Raw genomic sequence first — 21800 nt, forward strand, 5'->3', positions numbered from 1 at the left:
GTCAGGCCGCAGCGGTCCTTGCTCGGCCTTTCAGCACAGACACAAACCCTTCCTTCCCCCCGCCCCGAGAGCCTTAGAGAACAAGCCATGCGAGGTGAAGCTGAGGGAACCGGGCATGTTTAGTTTGGAGAAAAGGAGGCTTAGGGGAGACCTCATTGCCCTCTACAACTACCCGAAAGGAGGTTGTAGAGCGGTGGGGGTTGGCCTCTTCTTCTAAGGGAATAACGACAGGACCAGAGGAAATGATCTAAGTTGCGGCAGGGGAGGTTTAGATTAGATATTAGGAAGAGTTACTTTCCTGAGAGAGTGATCAGGCACTGGAACAGCCTGCCCAGGGAGGTGGTGGAGTCACCTCGTACAGTGAGGGTGGAGGATGGAGATAGGTGGAGGGTGGTCTCAAAGGTCCCTTCTGACCATGAAGATTCTGTGATTCTGTTGCTTCTGCTGTGCCCTGTCCCTCCCCGAGCCCCGCCACAAGCACCTGCCTCATGGGAGGCACCGACCGACCGTAACCCCCAGAGTGGAGTGTCCCTTGGAAAACTCCCTGCCCCCAGGGGAGGGAAAGTGCTGCCTCGGCTGTTGGTGTGGGGAGCAAACCGGGGAGAAGAGGCTGGTGCTAACGCTGTTCTCTCTGCCTGGTGTTCTGCAGGAATTCCCTTTGATGGTGGGCTGCGCTGCCTCTGCTGGAAGGTGGGTTTCGCTTGGGGCACTTCTTGTTTATCACCAGTTGCTTAAGCGCATGCTATTTTGAGGCACTTACAACTGTAAACAAACAAACAAATTCCAGAGCTTAAAAGCCACTCAAAATTGACACTAGTTTGTGGAGATCAGCACTGGCATAATCGCAGTAGCATTTGCAGGCTCAGGACAGCCATTGCTTTGGATGATAGAAAGTGCTGCAAGGTCTCTGCTCTCTGCCTGAGAACAGCCCTCAGTATTAAGCTAGGGGTGCGTTTCAGCCAGGTGTGCTATTGAGCAATCCTACAAATAGGTCTGTGTTGAAAACCAGTCCCTGAAATATTGCTGACTCTCGCTTGGCAAAGTACTAGGCTTTCTGGAGAAAGCTCCCAGTATTTTCAGAGAGCCCCTGTGTTTGGTTTGCTCCTCTTGCAGGTACAACAGCTCATTCTCCAAATGCTAATTTGTCTGCATCTGTCTTCTGTACAGATACTCCTGAACTACCTCCCTTTAGAGAAAGCCTTATGGAGCTCTTTGCTGAAGAAACAGAGGTGAGGTCATGGGCACTTGCTCCTTTATTTCTAATGATATCTGCAGAGAAGGAGAATAGTTCCTTAAATAATTAAGTACCTTCATAAAATGAATTGTTCTTGTGTGGAATGCGCTGTTCTGTAGGCTCTCTCCTGGGTCTGGTGGATTGACCTTTCCAGATGAACTCAGCTGCAGAGAAAATCAAATGCCCTCTGGCTGAGCAGGGTGGTACAGAGTGATCTGTTTGAACTCAGTCTGGGCGCTTATGTTGACTTAATCTTGTGCTTCAATGCTAATTCCTCTTTTCTTCCTTAAGGGATCTGTATTCCCAGTTCCTAAAGGAAATGATTATCCAGCCTGGGATCGCCAAAGCGAACATGGGTGTTTCAAGGGAAGATGTGACCTTAGAAGATCATGTAAGTGTTGTTAATCCTTTGGGCTGCAGAAAATTCCCCAGAATTATAAGCTGCTGTTCTGAAGTCTGAACCCCTGGGCTGCTCGTGGCTCTGTTCTCAGCTGTTTTGCCCTGCTAGCAGGAGGGACGGTTCCTAGGTACCAGCCTGGCACTTAGGTCTTAGTAGCCTTTGGTGTGAATTATTGGCAAAGCACCAGTAGTTCTGAAGAGAGCTAATTTTCAACTGTGCATATCCCTTGTGCCCTCCTGTGGGGGCAGCTGCCCAGGCTGTGGGTCCCCAAGGGAAAGGGAGAGGCTCACCAGAGGTATCTCTAGCAAAGAGGCACTCTCCTGAGAAGTCGGGTTAATGGTGGACTCAGGGCTGGCTAATCTGAACACAAGATATAAAAAAGGCAGGAGAGTCAAGTTGGACTATGGCACAGAAGGCAGGAGACTTATTTCTGCAGCTGGCTTTTTTTTTTTTTTAATTGACTATTTCATGCATCCCTTGACTTTCCTTCTCTGAAAGCACCATTAAGAGTATATGTGTTGGGGGAGGGAATGAAGTAACTGATCAGAAGATACTGTAAATTGATACAAGTGCTTCCATGACTGGTCCCAAATGTTAACTTCTCTGCTAGTGTGCAGTCACCTGTGCTGCTGTGATCTCTGGAGGCCTTGGTGCTGTAAAACTCACATGTTTGTAAAACTCCACACGTTGGCAGGTTACGGTGATCTTTGAATCTCTCAGAACGTTGGGGGTTTTTTATTTCTTTTTTCCTTGGTTAGTTGTTAACTTTGCATGGGTCTTGATGTGGAGCGAGGAAATTGTGTGTGTGGAGCGGGAGTTAAGTTTATCATATTGGAAAAACGGTCAGATACAGGATAGGTTGTTCATAGTAATGTGTATTTCCCTTTTCCTGGGCAGGGGGGTGGTGCTTAATCAGCCTTCTCGGAGCTGAGATAGAAGGGGATCCTTGTAACAAATAACCACGGCGCTGAAGTACTCTGTGGGTGGGAAGCTCTTACCCCTGAGTACAAAGACCATCTCCGCTGTACAGATTGGAGCTGCAATCAGGAATCTTGTTGACACAGGACAGGATACCTGGTTTGGGAACAAAAGTCATTAAGAGGCAGGTGAAAAGGGATTGGAAACATTGGCTTCTGCCTCTCTGGGTGGACCTGCACACTCTTTTGTTTCACAAGCTCTGATTGCTTCCTGCAGGCTGTGTGAAGAAGCAACACTAAACATTGCTAGTGAGAGGAAAAAATCAAACCTGATGTGCTAGGAGTGTGCTGGTACTAGATGATAGAGGGACAGCAGAAATGTTAAATCCATATATATTTAGTGAGACTTTCGATACGTGTGAAACATGCTTATTCTGTTTCTGTTGTTTATTTCTTCAGCCCCTCAATCCAAATCCAGACAGTCGATGGAATACTTACTTCAAGGATAACGAAGTGCTTCTCCAGATAGACAAAGATGTCAGGTGTGTGTGGCACTTTGTACTTTGAAAACAAAGTTGAATATTAAACTGAACCTCCCATTCAAGATGGGGCATGTACTTCCTCCTCCTTATGCCTGATTTCTTCCTGTATCCATCCTAGGAGGCTGTACCCCGACATGGCATTCTTCCAGCGCCCCACGGACTACCCCTGCCTTTTAATCCTGGACCCCCAAAATGAGTTTGAGACGCTGCGCAAGCGGGTGGAGCAGACCACGCTCAAGTCACAGACGGTGGCACGGAACCGCAGCGGGGTTACGAATGTGAGACCTCGGTGGGGACTGTCTGTGGGGCAAGGCATCTCAGCTGATAAGGGGAAGGGTGTTTCTTGGGCTTTTTTTTCTCTCTCTGCTTTTACGGTGGAATTGGGCAAATACTCCAGCAGGTACTGTTCATTCTGGTAGCCAGGCAGGTTTGGAGAACCAGTTGATGTGCCTCATGGTTGGTAGGGAAGTATACATGTATTTAATTTAAGGGTTATTTTTTCTGACTTCTGGTGGAAGTTCCAGGAAGATGCAAGTATTTTATGCTTGACATGTGCCTTTCTGTATGGGAACAAAACACTGAAAGGATAACTTATTGAAGTTGAATTTACTTAATCTTCCAGAACTGGAAGATGCAATTAAACTTGCAATTGGGAAAAGAGCTGGGTATCTCTGAAGTGTATGTCATCTCTTTCCTCTTTCGTGAGCGTGACAGTCCAAGTGCCACATGCTGTTGGGGAAGGTGGCTGGCTGCCATGACAGATTTATATTTTTCCTCATCCTACTAACAAAGAAGTGGAACTGCTGCGGTTTCTTACCGCGTGGGATCAGGTGATGCAATGATTCAGGGGAACTCTCTGTTGCTGCACAGGCTGCTTTGTTCTTCAGGGATTGCCAGGGCTAGGACTTCACTGCATTTGTGCTTTTTGAGTTACTTCTTTTGTTTTATGTGAAAACCTGCCTGCTTGATGTAAGTTGCCCAAAGCATCGTGTGCCAGTTGGTTATCCTGAATCAGCCCTGGTCTTGCCTTGCTTTTCAGGTGAGCTCCCCTCTTAAAACAACACCGAATTCTCTGAGCGAGTACGAGGTTCTGCCCAATGGCTGTGAAGCTCACTGGGAAGTGGTGGAGCGGATCCTGTTCATCTATGCCAAGCTGAACCCCGGGATAGCGTACGTTCAGGGCATGAATGAAATCGTGGGGCCTCTTTATTACACCTTTGCTACAGATCCTAACAGTGAATGGAAAGGTGAGAGACTCTTGGCTGCTCAGTAATGACATGCTCTCTGTGTAAAGTACTGTTTCAGGAGCAAGACTTGCTTTAAATGACTCTTGTTGACTGATTGGGACCAAAAAGCAAATACATCAAGAGATGAGGAGTTTTGGGGACCGCAAAAGATGGATAGAAACTGAATGGGCTGTGAGTGGTGAGGACAAGGGAAGTGAGAGGTTTTGAGGGGTTTCCTCTTTGTTTTGCATGGATCTAAGTTGCACTTCGTGAAACTTTAAAGTCCATTTAGAAGCTCTTGTTTGGTTGTACTGTATGATACCTGGTAAGAAGAGAATGCAATGGGAGCACTTTGCCTGTTGCTTCTACTTCATGGGTGCTCTGAGGGTGTGTGCTGATGGTGGGAAGAGCAGATGGTGTTCTTGGGCAAAGATAACTGGTTTGTGACCCGATGTCATGAAGACCTTGTGTTGCACACAGGGTCTTTGTTTGCAGTGACTCTGTAGACATTTCTAGTTTAAAAAAGTGTCTGGTTTTGTCCCAGACCAAGCAAGCCACGGTCTTGTGGATCTGGTACTTGAATCCAGTACAGCAACCAGATTATGGAGCAAGAACAGTCTCTCTGCTTCTGCCAGTGGTGGTTCCTCTATTCCCATACCTTTTTTTTTTTTTTTTTTTCCTCTCAGAACATGCTGAAGCAGACACATTTTTCTGCTTTACCAATCTAATGGCTGAAATTCGGGACAACTTCATTAAGAGCCTGGATGATTCTCAGTGTGGCATTACCTACAAAATGGAGAAGGTCTACTCTACCCTGAAGGAAAAAGATGTGGAGCTGTATTTGAAACTGGTGAGGAGCTTGGCGTTTTTCTGAGTCTTGATTGGAGTGCAAGGAGTGGAGCTTAATAATGCATTTAAATGTCAACCAGTTTTGTTAAATTGTTACTATGCTTGAATAGAAAAGTTGAGAGAGCCTATGAAGGGCTTTGTCTGTAGGGCATAGAGGCTCTTATCTATGAACTGAAACAACCGCTCCTTGGAGTAAGCCTGGAGCAAGCTGACACAGCAAGGCTTTCCTCCCCTGCCTGACCACGAGAGCAAACAATAGTTGTTGCAAAGCTGCCAGCTGTGAGTCCAGAGTGACTTGGCCACGATCCCGTGTCACCTGGGCTGAGGCTGGAGTCTTCACTCCCTTCTACTCATCAGGGAAAACATGAGGTTTTGCTGTAGAGTTCCTTTGAATCTGAGGTTACAGGAATTGTGTCTCCAATAACAAAACAAAAACCAGCCCCCTCCTCCATGCACACATTCCTATTGCCACTGGCTGCCCTGACAACACTGACTTAAACTGCATGGAGGTCATTCCAGAAGAAAAGTGAAATCCAGCAGGCTTGGACCATCCCACCCACCTAATTCTATCATTCTCCTTCATCCAGGAGTCTCTCAGTCCCTTGGGTTTGTGTGGGTTTTGTAGAATATATAGAAGGCGGCTTTTGCTGAAAATATCTTCAGGTCTTACAGTCCACTTGGTGTGAAAGTCCAAGGAGAAATGTGAAGGGAAATCTGTTCTTGTTACTCCAGCCTTCATCAAATCACTGAGATTTTTTTTGTGTTTAGAAAAATCGGATTATATTTATCTTACAATCCAAAAGATGGTTTGTCAGCACCCACAGTGTTGGCTGGTGGCTGATTCAGTGGGGAGAAAGTAAATTGCTTACTGTGTGGCTGGCAGGAAATGGTCTTGGCCATGCAGCAGCTGGTCCTTAAGAATATCAGCAGGATCCTGAACTTGTTTGACCTTGATTAAATGTATGGTTCCTTGGATTTAACAGCGGAAGACAAGAAAGCTTCAGGCTAGAAGTGCTTACGGTGTGCGTTACTGACCATTAGTGTGAACTCTGTTCCATCTTTGTTTCTTGTTGTGAATAGTAAACCTTTTGATAAATACAGGGCTTCTGGAAAGGAGAGGAAATCCTGACAAAACAGTGCCTCTGCTAGAGGAGGAGGGCTGCAGCTTTGCAGATAAAATGCTGTTCAAATGGGAACATTAAAGTTACTTGGCAAGTTTAACGGAACTAACACAAATAGTGCCTTTAGGAAGAAAAGTTTCCTTTACTCCATGTTGTGGACAGAGGGGGATTTTCTGTCTTGTCTGTAGACATGGTGCATGGCTGCCCTGGAAATCTCTGTCTAGCTTGAATGTGAGGGTCTTCAAAGAAGACAGTGGGTTTACTGATCTTCCAGCATGAGTTGGCAGCTTAGGGTGACGTTGGGGTGGAGATGGGGATGGAAACATGGGGTGCATCTCTTATTGTAGGGAACTGGCGGAGAGCACGTACTCATTCTTTGCCTGGTGCATGTCTGACAGCAAGAACAGAACATCAAACCCCAGTTCTTTGCCTTCCGCTGGCTGACGCTGCTCTTGTCCCAAGAGTTCCTGCTGCCAGACGTCATCCGTATCTGGGACTCCCTCTTTGCTGATGATAAACGCTTTGATTTTCTTCTGCTCGTCTGTTGTGCCATGTTGACGTAAGTACCTAGGTAGCCTTCTTGCTCTTCTCTTCCTTCTTTTACTTAAATCTGTGGATCGAGGAGTCTTCTCTAGGCATGTGTCAAAGCATCTGGTGAATAGGTTATAGTCACTGTTCACAAAAGCCTCTATAAAGGGCACAGCATAGTCTGCTTTTAAAATTCCTCTTTAAAGAGTCAAAAGTAGCTGGAATAATTTCCATCTTTCAGACTAATCCGGGATCAGTTGCTGGAAGGAGACTTCACTCTGAACATGAGGCTGCTACAGGTAAGGATTAAATCTAGTGGGCATAGGGAGCATTTTCAAGAGTCTTAAAATAGCACTGTGAGGGAGGATGACAGTATGAGACAGCATATGCCTGGCTGAAGAGAAGTACCAGATCTTGGATGTTTGCGTGCAGAGAAGTCTTAAGGGATCTTACAGTGTGCTCATTACTGGAGTGTGAATCTTTTGCTTGAGTACCCATTCTAGCCTACAGAGAAATTGTCGTAGACTAGAGGTTTCTAAGGTTCCTTTGGTTTGCAAAACACTTGAATAATTTTGAGCAAAGATGTGAAACTCTGTGTAAGAATATTAAATTTGTTGGCTGGAGGTTTCTGTTTAGTTCTGAGATGTGTGAGAGCCCAGGGTTGGACACACCTGCACTGCACAGTAAGATATATCCGATTCTGCCAGTTCCTGCTTTGGGCTGTGCAAGATACTGGCTTTGATAAGGCTTTCTGGCACAGAGATAGCCCTTGTAGCTGCCAGCTTACTGTACCCTTGGAGGACAAATGGAAAAAAAAACCAAACAAAACAAACAAAAACCTTCTTGAAGGGTATTGAAGCTTGATCAGTTACAAAACAGGAAACTGTTAGCTGTTGAGGGAGTAACTGAACATGGCAGTGTGTTGTTATAGGCAAGGAATGCTGCTGTCAAGGTTTGCCTTGCTTAAGTGAAACAGTGTGTGCAAGAAACGCTCGGCAGTGACTTACATCCCTTCGTTTCATTGATGCAGGATTATCCCATCTCTGATGTTCGTCTGATTTTGAAGAAGGCAAAGGAACTTCAAGATTCCAAATAGTGCACAAGCCTAACAAAAGGTGTCAGAGAAACTGTATAGCAGCGGATCCTGGGAGATGCCCCCACGCAGAGTGGTGCATTTAAGTTCCTGGTGGTCCCTGCAGGACTTCAGGTTTCATGTTTGGGCTACTGGCCACCTTGAAGACTTCCTTCTACTCTATTTATTAGGTCAAGGACTGATTACTTCCCCATCTACTTGGGTCCTGCACTCCAGATTTTTTTTCAAATCTCAAATGCCTCTGTGCTGCTAAAAGCAGTTCTTTGTATCTTTTTTAATGACTTTAAGTCTTGGGAGAAAGAAGCTGTCTGTCTGCATATCCCTGAAGGGGTGTACTCCTGTATCATGGAAGTAACACATGGAGTAACTTCTGATGGGGAAGGGACAGGCTGAGTCCAGTGGATTTTGGTTGTTGAGTATGGAAAGATCTTCCTCCTGTGAATAGAATGTATTCCAATGAAGTCACACATCCTGCCATTCAAGTAGCTTCTGGATTCTTCTCCCTTGTGTCTGCACTTGGCCATCCCTGGGTTGTGCAAAGAAGATGGCATCAGCTTCTGGTGATTGTCATCTGACATCTGGCCGTTTGGACCCCTTTGCCTGGGAAAGATCTTGAGAAGCTGAGATGGGAGGACACAGTTGCAGCTGGTGGCTCTGTGCACTGAAACTGCCTGAATCCAGAATCGCCTTATCAACAAGGTCTCGCTGAAAGCAAGACTCTGGTGGTTTTAAATCAATGAGTGAAGCGTAGCTTGAAGTTGAGCCTTACCACACACAGCCTTAGAGCAGGAGCTTGTTGCTGCAGGGAGGCCTCAAGCTGCTTTCCTGGCTCTGGACTGGAGCACATCCAGCTACAATCAGGATTCTGAAATACAAGAAATGGGCATCTACTTGCGTGCAATGAAGACAGACATATTTAGGGGCTTGTACAGGCATGGCACTGGAGTTTTCTACCTCAGTGGCTTGCATAACATTGCCCTGAGTAAGCTCTGGTCACAGTAACCTTGAAGAAGACATGGTACAGGTCCAACCTACAATTGAGAATCCTTTTCTGGTCTCTACCAGTGGGCGTAAAAGCATTTCAGTCATTAGCTGACTGCTGGGGCTGATCCACTCTTCTGTGTACTGGTCCTGTTGGAGACACAGTCATCCACAGACAGTTGGACACTCATCCCTCCTGAGAGGGGGAAACTTGTGCATTTCAAATACAGTGGAGCCAGCTCAGGTGGACATTGACAAACTACGGAGAGATCTGCTAACCTGCTGGCAGTGTCCAGCTGGTCAGAAACTGTAGTCCTCAGAAGGAGAAACTGCCAGCACAGAGGTGCTTGGGTGGTGCAGAAGCTCTTGAGTGAACACTAATCCAGCGTGCTTTTCCCTTTCTGTGCTGTGCTGTGCTGGCTCACCTCCGCATAGCTGTTTGACACTGCAGTTTTTGGTATTTATGGCTATTGATTTGTTAAACGTCAGTGTTCTTTGTAAGATCTGCTTAAGCTGCTGCTGGCCTAGAATCACCCTAGCAGGAGGGATGTCGTCAGCCTTCAGCTTTTCTACTAGTGGTGTTTCCTTCACTGAAGGCCAGTCCTTTACAGGCTACTGTAATGCTCACAGAGGTGGGTGAGGAGACCAGAGGACAGGTTGATGCATGTATCTATGTTCTTGGCAATCCCAAGCAATCTCTGCCTCTTCAGAAGATGCTCGAGCAACACTGGTGCAGCCAGGTGTTGCTGCTGTGGCGGAGCAAGAGCAACTGGAGACTTAAAACAATCTGTAATTAATACTTGTGGCTAACGATATCCCTCTCTGCTGCGGTCCTTTCTAGAGGGTAGTGTTTTCCTCCAAGAAACATGGAACCAGTAGGCCAGGAGAGCTGTGTGATGAGATGCAGCATCCTGTCTGCTCTAACTGCTGGATGGAGTTTCTTCTTGTCTTGTATTGCTGACCTGTTCCAGGTGGTCTCACCTTTAGATTACTCTGCACTAGAGGCCAGTAGTCAGACCTCGTATGGCCAAACGGCTAGCTGTTAGGCACAAATGTAGAAGCAGAGGGTCTGCCAAACACTTGTGCCTCAGAGTTGCTCTGAATACTGCTGTAGCTCTCTTCCATTCTGTGCATAACCTCTGCTCCCACCTTCCCAATACCTGGGCTGTCTGTTTTGGGTCCCCCTGGCAAGTGCAGGGTTCCATTAACTCTTTTTTTCACTAGTAACAGGAGTGTCTGTGAGGGTTCCTCCTCTGAAAAGCTAGAAGTCTCCTTAAAATAACCTGAGAAGGCAGCAGGCAAATCAGGATTAAAGCATTACTTGTAGATGAACTTCTGCTTGTTTTCAGAGTAGTGTTTGGGCCCTGAGGTTGACCTCCTGTGGTGGTGTTGCCCAGCTCGGAGCTGGGTGCTGGTCTGTAGCACTCAAGGGAGACACGGGAGGTGGCTACTCAAGTGGCAGTGCACTTTGCTGGCTGGGTATGGGTGTCACGTTGTCTTCCCCCTTCCTATGGAGAAGGGCTTGTATTATGCCATCTTCTCTTTAGGGGATGAAGGCAAATGCTTTTAAAAGGAGTTTGCAGTGGTTTAATGGGGTGCAATAAGAGCTTTGGCTGCTGGAAGGGTTCTCTGGGATAAATTCTCTAGCCTTATCCAGACTAAATTGATAGTTCTTCTTTGGGGAGAACTTGTAACAACTTTAATACACCCAGACAGGCTGGTTCTTACATGAAAAGCTGTTTTATGTTCTTCCTTATCCCCTCCTCTGTGGTAGGACTTCTGTCCTGCTGCTGAAAAGGGCTGTTGAAAGAAGTTGTACTTTTCAATGACTTAGGACATCCATTTCTTTATTTGGAAACTTTCTCCTTTCTTTAAGAGCAAATCCAGATTTCCTGAGGGGAGAAAAAGTCTTAACTTGTAACCAGCTTTTGAATCTCCTTGTGAGTTTCCTTGGCTTTATTCCTCAAAGGCCTTTGGTGGTATTTCTGTTGTTGTGGAGATCAGACGGTATTTAATTAGTGTTTCCTTGCCTCGGTGGCCAAGTATCAACCGCTCCATCCTTGAGACATTTCCACGTGTGGTTTCTTTCAGTCCTTATCTGCTGCAGGAACAGTGAGGTTGGCTAAAGAGGCAGTTTTGGGGGTTGGGAGGTGTTAGTCTGGGGTGCCTTGGGGGACCCCTTGTTTCACAGGGTTCTAAACAGGGGATGCTTAAATAGCTCTTGGAGCACATTCCTCACAGAGAGGACTACTGCCAGGAAGGGGAAGGGGGACCCATCTTCCTCTGGGAGGGGAGGTAAAACAGGGCCCTGTGCTGGATGTGTGAGATGAGATGAGCTTTTCCTGGGAGGATGAGGTCTGCCCTACCTGCACCTCGATGTCATTCAGGCTTTGGGGAACTTGGTGGCTTTGCCAATGAGATAGAAGCAACAGGATACCAGAGATGATGATGTTGATGGTGGCCACTCAGAACACTGATTTTGAGTTTGAATTTTGTGACCTAAGCTAGAATTATTTGCACTCTGACAGTGAGCGGAATGAAGCCCAGGAATTGTGTTGCGGGGGGGGGGGGGCTGGGGTTTTTGGGAAAGAGGCCGTTTTCCCTCAGTGACTGTTTTAGCCATTCGGAGCACTCTTCCTAGAATGCCATTTCCCCAAAACCAGGAACAAATAACACTCTTTTTTTTTTTTTTTTTTTTTACCTTGTCTGGAAAGAATTGCCAGAGCCGGTATAGAGAACACTTAATCACTCTCAAACTCCTCCTTTTATGCTTCTTTTTAAACACTATTTTTATAATGCTTCCTTTAACTAAACGGGTGGCTTTGTGCAAACATAGGTTGGTGATGAGCTTGGAGTTAATGCTGCTGCAGGTGTTGACCTCGGCGCTTCTCGGTGCCCTCTGTGACAGGGGCCGGGGGGGAGCCCAGTGGCGAGCAGAGCCCTGGAGCGGGCTCGCACCCTCGCCACCTCCTCCCAGGGAAGGCGGTTTTGCTTTGCCTTCGCCGGGGCGGCCTGAGCCGGGGGCGCTTTCCCAGTGGAGGGTAGACCTGGTGGCCCGGGGCGGGGAGGGAACAGGGGGGACAGGCCCTGCCCCGAGCCCGACCGTGGGGAGAGGAGGGGGAGCCGCGGGTCCCCGCCGCCTCGCTGACCGCTCCGCTCTTTATTTTTTGTACGTCCCGGGACTCCGTTTTCACGCTGTTCTCTCGTTTCTCCCAATAAAATGGTTTCTTTGCACGACGCTGCCTCACTCGCCGCCGAGGGATGGCGGCCTCCCCTCAGAGCGCCCTCACGCCCTTAAAGGGGCAATGCTCCCTTGGCAGCGGAGGAGCCCTAGAGCGGGAAAGCCGCGGCCCGTTTAAGCCGCGGTTGCCGGCTCGGGCGCAGCGCACGGCCATGCTGCGGAGCCGGTGGCTGCTGTCGGGCGCCTCGCTGGCCCTGGGCGCGGGGCTGGGGGCGGCCCTCACCGCCCGCCGCCGGCCGCAGGGCGATGGTGCGGAGGGGCTGCTGGCCCGCCTGCCCGTGGTACCCACCGTGGCGGCGGCGGCGGCCGTGGGGCCGCCGGCGCTGCCGGGGTCCAGCGAGCTGACCAAGTACGGGCCCAATAAAATGGTTTCTTTGCACGACGCTGCCTCACTCGCCGCCGAGGGATGGCGGCCTCCCCTCAGAGCGCCCTCACGCCCTTAAAGGGGCAATGCTCCCTTGGCAGCGGAGGAGCCCTAGAGCGGGAAAGCCGCGGCCCGTTTAAGCCGCGGTTGCCGGCTCGGGCGCAGCGCACGGCCATGCTGCGGAGCCGGTGGCTGCTGTCGGGCGCCTCGCTGGCCCTGGGCGCGGGGCTGGGGGCGGCCCTCACCGCCCGCCGCCGGCCGCAGGGCGATGGTGCGGAGGGGCTGCTGGCCCGCCTGCCCGTGGTACCCACCGTGGCGGCGGCGGCGGCCGTGGGTCCGCCGGCGCTGCCGGGTTCCAGCGAGCTGACCAAGTACGGGCTGCCCGGGCTGGCGCAGCTGCGGAGCCGCGAGTCCTACGTGCTTTGCTACGACCCGCGGAGCCGCAGCGCGCTGTGGGTCATCGAGCAGCTCAACCGGGAGACCCTCAGCGGCACCTCCGACCGCGCCGCCTGCGATTTCCAAGAGGACGATACGGTTCACGAATACCACCGAGCCACCAACGCCGACTACCGAGGCAGCGGCTTCGACCGCGGGCACCTGGCCGCCGCCGCCAACCATAAGTGGAGCCAGAAGGCCATGAGGGACACCTTCTACCTCAGCAACGTCGCCCCGCAGGTAGGACCCGCCGCGGGGAGACTCGTCCCCGGGCGGAGGAAGCGGGGGGGGGAAGGCGGAGCTGCCCCCGTTCAAGGGCAGACGGCGCTCCCCGCTGGAAACCACCTCCGGACGCCGCCGGCTCTTCCGTGTGCTTATGGTTCGGGTTGGAAAGAACCTTAAAGATCATCTAGCTCCAACCCCCTGCCCTGGGCAGGGACACCTCCCACCAGACCAGGTCGCTCCAAGCCCCCTCCAACCTGGCCTTGACCCCCTCCAGGGATGGGGCAGCCACAGTCTCTCCGTTCCAGTGCCTCACCACCCTCATGGTGAAAAATTTCTTACTGATATCTAATCTAAATCTGCCCCCTTCCAGTTTGAAGCTATCACCCTTCGTCCTATCATACATGACCTTGTAAGGTTTGTCCCTATAGTGGCTCAGGCAGAGTGGGTCCAAAGTGGCCAAAATCACCTGGAGGTGCTGTTATTTCCTGCTGAACAACAGTAGTGATCCTGCAATGTGCCTGCCGGGGGGCTCCTCTGAGCCATTCAGCACAGCAAAGTTAAACAGGCTGACAGATGCCTGCAAAAATTGTGGGATAAGGCAAGTGGGTTCTGTTCCTGGGTGTGCAAACAGGGACCTCGCTGTAGGCAGCCTCTGGAGAAGAGGTGATAGTGGAGATCTCTTCTAGAAGGTCCCTGGGACGTTGTGAGACACCTTACAGAAAAGGCAGGTGTTATTTGAACAGTGAGGAAATCCCCCACTGATTTTGTTGTCTTTGTTGCCCTGGTTGTGTTTCTAGGTTCCTCATTTAAACCAGAATGCCTGGAATAACCTTGAGAAGTACAGCAGAAGCTTGGCAAGGAACAACAAGAACGTCTATGTCTGCACAGGACCCCTTTACCTGCCCAGGTAAACACGAGGGCCAAGCTGGGACCACGCTCCAAAGATGCTGGGAAAGGAAAGCAGGCTGAGGGCGTGCAGCCTCCCAGCTGCTCCCAAATGGTGGGGACCTGCCAAGGCCCCGCTCAGGTGAGACCAGATGTGGAAAGTACTTGTGGAAAGGTACTTTCTTAGGATTAGTTCATGTATTTCTCATTCAGTTGATTATTTTGTGAGTAAAGGTGGGTTTCGCGACATAACCAAGTCGCTTTTGTTTGCAGTCCTTTACAACCCAGTAGTAACAGATTACTAGATTATTACATTAACATGAGACTGCAGCCCCTTCCCTGCAGAATAAAACTTCCAGGTCTTATTTGATGGAATTTCTCCACTTAAGAGCACAACTTTTATTTGCAGAGATCTTCATATAGTGCTGAAGAGCAGCTGTCTCATATTGAGATCTCTTCAGGAGCAGGAAAGAGCTTGGAAAGGCTTTTAAAGAGAGACAGTGGGGAAGAGATCTGGGGGGAGCAGACCCAATACATGGCTCAGCCTCACCACGTCCTGTAGCCTCTGTTTCAGCACCGTTTTTACAGCCCTCCCACAGAATTTGGGCTGGTCCCTGCCACACTGTGGGGTGGGGGCTGAGGGGATGGATATGGCACCAGACTAGGAGGTAACATGGGATGTTGCTCTTGGTGCAGGATGGAGGCCGATGGGAAGATGTACGTCAAGTACCAGGTGATTGGGAAGAACAACGTGGCCGTCCCCACCCATTTCTTCAAGGTGCTCATCCTGGAAAAGGAGAGCGGGGAGATCGAGTTGCGCTCGTACGTGATGCCCAACAGCCCCGTGGATGAGAAAATCCCCCTGGAACGGTTCCTGGTTCCCATCGAGAGCATCGAGCGAGCCTCAGGGCTCCTCTTTGTCCCAAACATCTTGAAGAGAACAAGTAACTTGAAAGCCATCACAGCTGGAAGCAAGCGTTGAACCTCAACTAAACAAATCCAGGTATCCCCTGGATTCAGGGACTGATAGCAGAATAATAGCTCCTTGGGCAATTTTAAATGTGGGAAATAAGATTCAAACCAATGCTCTTTACCCTTCCCCTCGCTTCGTGTAACGGTGAATCACGCACACACAGCTCCCACGGGCAGGCCCTGCAGAAGGCTCCCGGGCACTTGATGTTGTAGCAGGTGTCTAGACTTTGCCCCTAATCTGCTCCTGTAATTGCTCCCTTTGAGATCAAACCGATGCTTCTCTTTACCCTTCCTCTCGCTTCGTGTAACGGTGAATCACGCACACACAGCTCCCACAGGCTCTGCAGAAGGCTCCCAGGCACTTGATGTTGTAGCAGGTGTCTAGACTTTGCCCCTAATCTGCTCCTGTAATTGCTCCCTTTGAGTTGTGTGACTAATTAAGACACAAAGGGAAGTTACTTAATTGCTATTTAGCAAGGAAGGACAGGAGCAAGATGGGTGTAGTTGGGAGGAGAGGAGAGGTTCCTGCCTTCCTGTGGCCAAAGGATTGTATGATTGTTTTCTTTCAGAAGATGGTTTTAGCAGTAAAGCTTTGAACACCCACAGTATTGGTTGTTTCTTATCTGCTCTTACCAAAGCCCTGAATATCTCAGCAGGAGGGGGGGGGACAGAGCCAACTTTCCCAGCTGCTTTCCTGTTTGAGCTCACTGTGGGCAGAGTTTAAGGCATCACAGATGGAGCCAAACTGTAACGAGCTATGCTTAGTGCTGGGGCTCAACTGAAAATCCAGCTCTTCCTGCTGTTAGGAAGGATGAAGCCTTGAAGGGGAGGGCTGGGGGAAATCAGGCTGAGACAGGAACAGCTTCTTGGCATAAAGATTAAGTTTGATTTCCTTTAAGTCTGAAGACCATATGGCTCCAGAGGCACTGAGTGTGCAGGATCTCTGGACATTGAGTGCCCATCCTGTACACCAAGACATTTGCACGTGGACTTCAAGGCAGCTGAGGTTCCATACTGCTTTATTCCCCAACCCCAGATGTCTGAATTCCTCAGACCCAGTCTGCTGCCAGGCTTCTTCCAGCTGGTGAGGGGCAGCAAACAGCCCTTGGCTGGACCACGCAGGCAGGAGGGTGCAGACTTGCTGGTCCCAACAGCAGCCAGACGCTCGCTCAAGCAGCACTGCCAGCGTTGGTCACGCTGTGTCTTGGCCCGGCCAGGCTCTTGGAGTGATTTGCCCAGTGCCCTGCCATTTGAAAAGCTGCTTGCCCGAGGCAGTCCTCAGCTGATGGCAAGGTCAGTGGTTTTCCTTCCCTCAGCTGTCGCTGGGTGTCTTCACAGCCTCATCGATGTGGGGTCTCAGCGCGGACAGAGAGATCAGCAGGGCTTCCTGGAACAGAGCCGGGCTGCAATCAGAACTGCTGCTCTCTGAGGAACACCAGGCAAGCCAGCTGCTCCCTGCTGAGGTGTCACCGTGGGGAATGACACCGTGGGCTGTGTGTGTCACTGCCAGAGGTGGAAACACAGCACTGCTCTGTGCACACAGGCATCCACCTCACCATCAGCCACCTGCCCTACCTCTGTCCGGATGGTTCTGCTGCCTTGGCTGGGACAAGTGTTCAGGTAGAAGTCAAACAGGACGCTTGGGTCGGTGACCTCCAGGTTTGGATCTACATCAACCCCAGCTTCCAAGCCCTCAAGACCTCCAAAGACGACGAGGGCGTGCCTAGGGGACAGCACAGGGAAAGGGTGAGAGGGGACACCAGCTCCTACCCCTGTACCAAGAGGCAGATGCTACAAGCTTCAGACAGGAGAGATGTTCATGTGCCTGGAACCTTCAAGTGGATTAAGAATTGGCTTCACATAAACAATTCTCTTAACTTGATCTGCAAGAAGCTGACTAATTTCTTTTGTTCAGGTGTCTGGGTCTGTGTTCCAAACACCTCTGTGCTGCTGAAGCAGGGAGCTGTGTCCTGCACTGACTATGCCCAGTGCAGCTGCCTCCCTGACAAAGCCCCACAGCACGTGGCCCAAGTGACAGTCCCTGCTACCAACTGAACTGGGAGGACCCACACCAGAGAACCTGGAAAGGAATGGCCTTATCTTGGGGTAGTTCCCCCAGCTTCTGTCATGCAGAATGTGCTTTGGCACAAAAGGGAGCAGCAGAGCAGAGGAAGGAGCCTGCAGGCAAGTCTTGCACTTTTATCTAGGAGTGTTTCTGCCTGGGAGAGCACCAGGGACACAGTGCAGCTCTGTCTGCCCACTCCTGGCCTCCCTGGGGGCTCCGAGTGGGGCCAAGCAGGACACAAACCTGAAGGAGGGGAGAGTGGCCTGGTCCACGGAGCTGCCCCGCTCTGAGGTGCCAATCGAGAGATCGTAGCCTTCCTTGAACGGGCACTCTGAGAAGACAGCACCTGGGAAACAAACAGGATATGGGGTCACTCACGGGGTGCCCTCACCCACGCTGTGTGCATCTGGACAGGCTGAAACACTCCATGGGTGAACGGTGGCAGCAGAAGGAATTGCTTTTCAGTGCCAGAAGTGCAGCAGGAGACAGAATGATTCCTCTTTCCCACATAATTCCCTTGCTGCAGGCGTCTCTGTCACCCTTCTCAACTGCAGCACCTTCTCCTCAAAGCTCAAACAGGTGCCAGGAGCCATTCCTTGACTCATGGCTTAGGATTTTCCTGGGAGCTCAAATCAATCAGAAGACAGGAAAAGGATTTTGCAGGGCTCTTGAGCTCAAATGTCACCCATGGCTTTGGTGTGAATGAGCGGTAAGGAGTTATCATGGAAATGGAGATGTACTGGCTGGAGATGGAGAGCACCAACTCATCTCCTGCTACAACATGGACATTTGGCACAACAGTGAGTGGAAGTACAGGGCAGAGTACTGGTAGGTGACTGGGGTGGCTCACACCCCTAGCTTTAATCCTTAAATTTGATTGCCACATGGCTGCTAACTACATGTGTAAGCTGCCTTGAGACAGGAGAGATTTCTAAGACAGAGATGTTAATGCGTGCTGCAGGTGTGCAGCCAGCAGACCTGAAAGGTGTGGAAACCCAGGCAGAGACACGACAGATGTGCTGCAGGTGTGCAGCCAATAGGCCTGAAATTGGTGTGGAAACCCAGGCAGAGACACGACAGAGCGGAGAACCCTTGGAAATACTTACTCAGGCAGGAGGCAAGGCGGACGCTGTAACCCCAGTACAAGCCTGAGACCGTCCGAGGGTGGTGTGAGGACACCACGGTGCCTTTCCGCACTTTAGCTTCTGAAAGGGAAGCAAAGAAATCAACAACTCCTGGGATCTCCCAGTGAGAGCTGGATTTGACCAGCCACGTAGGGCAGTTTCTCTTGGGGCAGGGCACTGACTTAGTGTATGACCAAGAACCTCCCTTTGGAGCACGTTCTGGAAAGCTCTTTATTGTCAGTCAAAGAGCTGGTAATTCTTTCCAGTTCATTAGAGAGGTATGGTAAGGGTGTTAGTGAAATTGTGTGTGAAGGGAGCATGCAGAACTGCTGGGTACCTTAAAAAATCAGTACTCTGAAGGCTCTCCTACAGAAGGACCAACTCCTGCAGGATTGAAGTTTACCAACAGTAATGGAGCAGTGGATTACCTGGCTTCTGGGGTTCCTCCAGGTGCACAGTGACTCGCAGACCGGGGTTCAGCTGTTTGTCGATCTGCACCTCCTGCAGTGAAAGTCAGCATCAGAGTCAGACATTCTGGGAGTACTGGGGAAGGTGAGGAAGGAAGGGAACCCTCTGAGGAAGTGGGGGTCTGTTCTGGCTGGAGCCCAGAGTCAGACATTCTGAAAATACTGGGGAAGGTGAGGAAGGAAGGGAACCCTCTGAGGAAGTGGGGGTCTGTTCTGGCTGGAGCTGGAATGAGGAGCTTTGCAATCAGGGCTTGTGGGGTGCATACAGTGCCAGAGCAGGCTCAGGGTGGCTCGGGTCAGCAGCCTGAGACTTATTTTGGTGCTCAAAGGTTCAACTCCAGCAGGGAAGCAATGACTTGGGAAGCTACAACCATTAACGAACCAAAAGGGACAAGATGGCAACAGCATTAAACTCCAAGCCAGCCCCCTATGGCCTTGGGAAACCCAGCAGTACCCACCCTGCCTGCTTCAAATCCACCAGAGACACAGGGGAAATTGTTTGGGGACCTGTGGGTAAGTAACAGACAGACATACCTTCCTCATCCCGCAGTTAACAAAAGAGCCTCTGCCTGCCTTGGTTGGCCGGTCCAACACTACGCCTTCTCGGTACTCGGAATCCTCATCCACCCGCATGTGGTGAGGGGTGTCCAGGGGGTTGAGGAGCCCTAGAACAGCACAGAGGAAAGCAACAGCTAAGGAGAGGACACAAATTGTGGGAACACAGGTGTAAGTACAACTGCTCTGCTGCCCCTTCCCTCTCTGGTCCAGCACACCATAGCACAGCACCTCACCTGTGCTCTGAAGTGGAGAAAAGTTACTCAATTCCATACAAATTCCATGCAAAACAAGAGCCAGAGCTCAGGAAGGGGGAGCCAACAGCTTGGGTCAGACACAACTGAATTATTACCTGCAAACTGCAGATCCTCATGTTTTGGAAAAAAGGATTTCCTCAAGTACCTGTTAACAGACAAGTGTTAACAGACAATGTGAAAACAGTTGTTTCTATGGAATCCAAGCCACAATTCTAGCTCCATATTGACTTAAAGGAGCTCTTCCAAGTCCCTGATCTACCTCTAATGTAGCACGCAGGTTATATCCTGCATTCACTGCTGTTCTTTCAGTTAAACTCCTGAACCAGACATGAAACAATCAGATCCTCCATAATTGTGCCACATAAACAGTTTGGCTCCTCCAACTCTTATAGCCTCTGGCACGTGATACCCAAGGTAGTCAGTTCTGATGGATGGTCTGACCATGGTGGACTTACTGAGGGCACTCCAAGTACTGTAGGATCCGAGCCAGCTGCACACAAGCCTTGCCTTTCTTCCCAATTCCTTCAAAGTCCCCCTCCACAGTCCTGAAAGAGAAAGAAAGCAGCTTGTGAACTGAGCACAAGACTGCACAGCCTCAAGTGGTCACGTCTTCAGAAGACCAAGCCTGGGTCCTTAATCTGAAAATAGCAGCAGCCCCCCTGCCTCCACCACCAAGAAATACATGGGCCACATTATAGAAGGACTACTCCAGATGTAAAGACTGTTAATGAATCATATTTGGAATTCTCTCTGTAAGCTAAGTATCTTATTCAGTCTTGGTTTTGATCTTTGTGTATTGATACAACCAGGCAGTTGGGTGTCACTGAGCTGGATGCTACAGGACTGCACAGCTTGGCCACTTAGAAGAGATGCAGGTCCAGGCTAAAAAGCTGAAGGATGGGAATTCGTCTTCTATAAAGATATAGGGATGCCCTGTCCCTCCATGGCAAGATTTAAGAGTACGGGAGAACTTGACCTCCTGCTGCCTTGTCACCCCCATGCTGGGATATACAATCCTAGTTCCCAGGGCATTTAAGTCAACATCTTTGCCCAGTGGTATAAAGGTCCCTGCCATCCTGGCATTTGAGAGAGATTCAAACATTTGCTTGAGGTACAGGCAGTTCTTTGCTGGTCTCGGCTTAATAAAAGACTGAAGAAATTAAAAGTGGAGAGGAAACGCTTTCTGCGGAACAAGATGGCTCCTCCTTACTTTGCATCTTCTCCATGCTCATCAAACACTATGATCTCATCCACGCAGAAGATGGCACAGGCCCGAGCAATCTGTCCAGCCAGGTACGTCCGCAGCTCCAGCGACTGCGCGTTGTTCAAGATGGAGCCTGGCACGGCCACGCTCAGCGTGTAGTGACGCCCTGGGGAAGAGAGTGTGACCAGAAGAGAGTGTGATCAGAGAAGAGTGTGATCAGAGAAGAGTGTGATCAGAAAGAGCTCCACAGTGACAGCTGCACGTACAGCACTTTATTTACTACTTCAACCGCAGCTGTCGTGGGGAAAAAAAGCAACCTGTATTTCTTGGATTTTTAACCACAGGTTTTCTCTTAAGAAGGGCCTCTCATGGAGAGGTGACTGTATCGTTTTCACACCTCTTTATGCACGTGGATTGATCTATAGCAGATCTGTGAAGCTGAGCATCACCTTTCCTATCGATACGTAAAACAGACTGACTCCTAAGGACCAAGTTCTCCCAGCTCTGTCAGCCCAGGCCTCCCTGTCGGGCCACAGCGGCATCACCTTTGTCTTCCTTCTGCTCCTCCTGCTTCTCAGCTTGTTTTTCCGCCAGCTCCTGCATCCGCTGTTTTTCCAGTTTCTTCAGGAGCTTCATTTCCTTCCATTTTTTCTTCTCTGCTTTCTCTGGAAGGGAGCACAGCACCTGGCTTTAAACAACGACCCGTGACGGCTCAGAGCAGAGCTGGGGAGGGCAGTATCAGGGCCCGGAGGCCGCGATACGGAGCACGGAGCGCTCGAGGCCGGCTCCTCCCGGTCCCGAGGCCTCACCGGGCACCCCCAGCGGCTGCGGCCCAGTCCGCCCGCCCGCCCCCAGCCCCTGCCGCGGGCCCGGCCTTACTCTCCTGCTTCCAGCGCCGCCAGTTCACCTTCCTATCCTCAACCTGGGGGAGACAGCAGCCGTTACCGCCGGAATCCCCTCAGGGGCAGCCCCCGGTAACGGCCGAGCGTCCCCCCCGCTCCCCACCTGCATCCCTTTGGGCCGCTTGGCCGCGCCGGGCTCCGCCATCTTCCGCTCGCGCTCCTCGGCCACGCCCCCCCGCGGTGGGGATTGGCGGAGGCCGGAGTCACGTGAGC

The 21800-nt window shown here is 50.5% G+C and overlaps 3 protein-coding genes across 5 annotated transcripts in view; 2 read left to right on the forward strand and 1 right to left on the reverse strand.

Moving 5' to 3' along the window:
- Positions 1 to 10959, forward strand: part of TBC1D13 (TBC1 domain family member 13) — an 11518-nt gene extending 559 nt beyond the window's left edge. The window contains exons 3-12 of one of the 2 annotated variants that reach the window (XM_014943030.1): positions 650 to 690; positions 1168 to 1229; positions 1526 to 1625; positions 3011 to 3093; positions 3212 to 3371; positions 4133 to 4340; positions 5006 to 5169; positions 6688 to 6848; positions 7059 to 7116; positions 7848 to 10959. In XM_014943030.1, the coding sequence (XP_014798516.1) occupies positions 650 to 690; positions 1168 to 1229; positions 1526 to 1625; positions 3011 to 3093; positions 3212 to 3371; positions 4133 to 4340; positions 5006 to 5169; positions 6688 to 6848; positions 7059 to 7116; positions 7848 to 7913 (1103 nt within the window). In that variant the 3' untranslated portion in view covers positions 7914 to 10959. Of the gene's footprint in view, positions 1 to 649; positions 691 to 1167; positions 1230 to 1525; positions 1626 to 3010; positions 3094 to 3211; positions 3372 to 4132; positions 4341 to 5005; positions 5170 to 6636; positions 6849 to 7058; positions 7117 to 7847 lie in introns of those variants that run through there. The other variant, XM_014943031.1, reaches the window with a different exon arrangement.
- A 1567-nt stretch (positions 10960 to 12526) lies between these two features.
- ENDOG (endonuclease G) lies at positions 12527 to 15618 on the forward strand. Of its 2 annotated transcripts, XR_001412146.1 has the most exons (4): positions 12527 to 13171; positions 13954 to 14063; positions 14738 to 15115; positions 15278 to 15618. XR_001412146.1 is itself a non-coding variant. In XM_014943066.1 (3 exons), the coding sequence occupies exons 1-3, from the start codon at positions 12539 to 12541 to the stop codon at positions 15021 to 15023; spliced, it is 1029 nt and encodes a 342-aa protein (XP_014798552.1). In that variant the 5' UTR covers positions 12527 to 12538; the 3' UTR covers positions 15024 to 15271. The 2 variants fall into 2 exon arrangements, 1 of the variants encoding a protein (XP_014798552.1); XM_014943066.1 differs by lacking the exon at positions 15278 to 15618 and having other exon boundaries at positions 14738 to 15271.
- Positions 15619 to 16015: 397 nt separating this feature from the next.
- On the reverse strand, positions 16016 to 21747 carry LOC106888667 (chromosome unknown open reading frame, human C9orf114). Its single transcript, XM_014943065.1, has 12 exons — positions 21691 to 21747; positions 21565 to 21607; positions 21231 to 21350; positions 20692 to 20851; positions 19937 to 20026; positions 19577 to 19626; positions 19204 to 19334; positions 18631 to 18703; positions 18185 to 18283; positions 17322 to 17424; positions 16589 to 16736; positions 16016 to 16400 (listed from the first exon to the last, which is right to left on the reverse strand). Exons 1-12 carry the CDS (start codon positions 21730 to 21732, stop codon positions 16326 to 16328), a joined length of 1134 nt encoding a protein of 377 aa, XP_014798551.1. The 5' UTR covers positions 21733 to 21747; the 3' UTR covers positions 16016 to 16325.
- Positions 21748 to 21800: the final 53 nt, after the last annotated feature.

Source organism: Calidris pugnax, unplaced genomic scaffold (assembly GCF_001431845.1).
Source record: "Calidris pugnax isolate Ruff unplaced genomic scaffold, ASM143184v1 scaffold102, whole genome shotgun sequence".
In the NCBI taxonomy this organism is placed as follows: domain Eukaryota; kingdom Metazoa; phylum Chordata; class Aves; order Charadriiformes; family Scolopacidae; genus Calidris; species Calidris pugnax.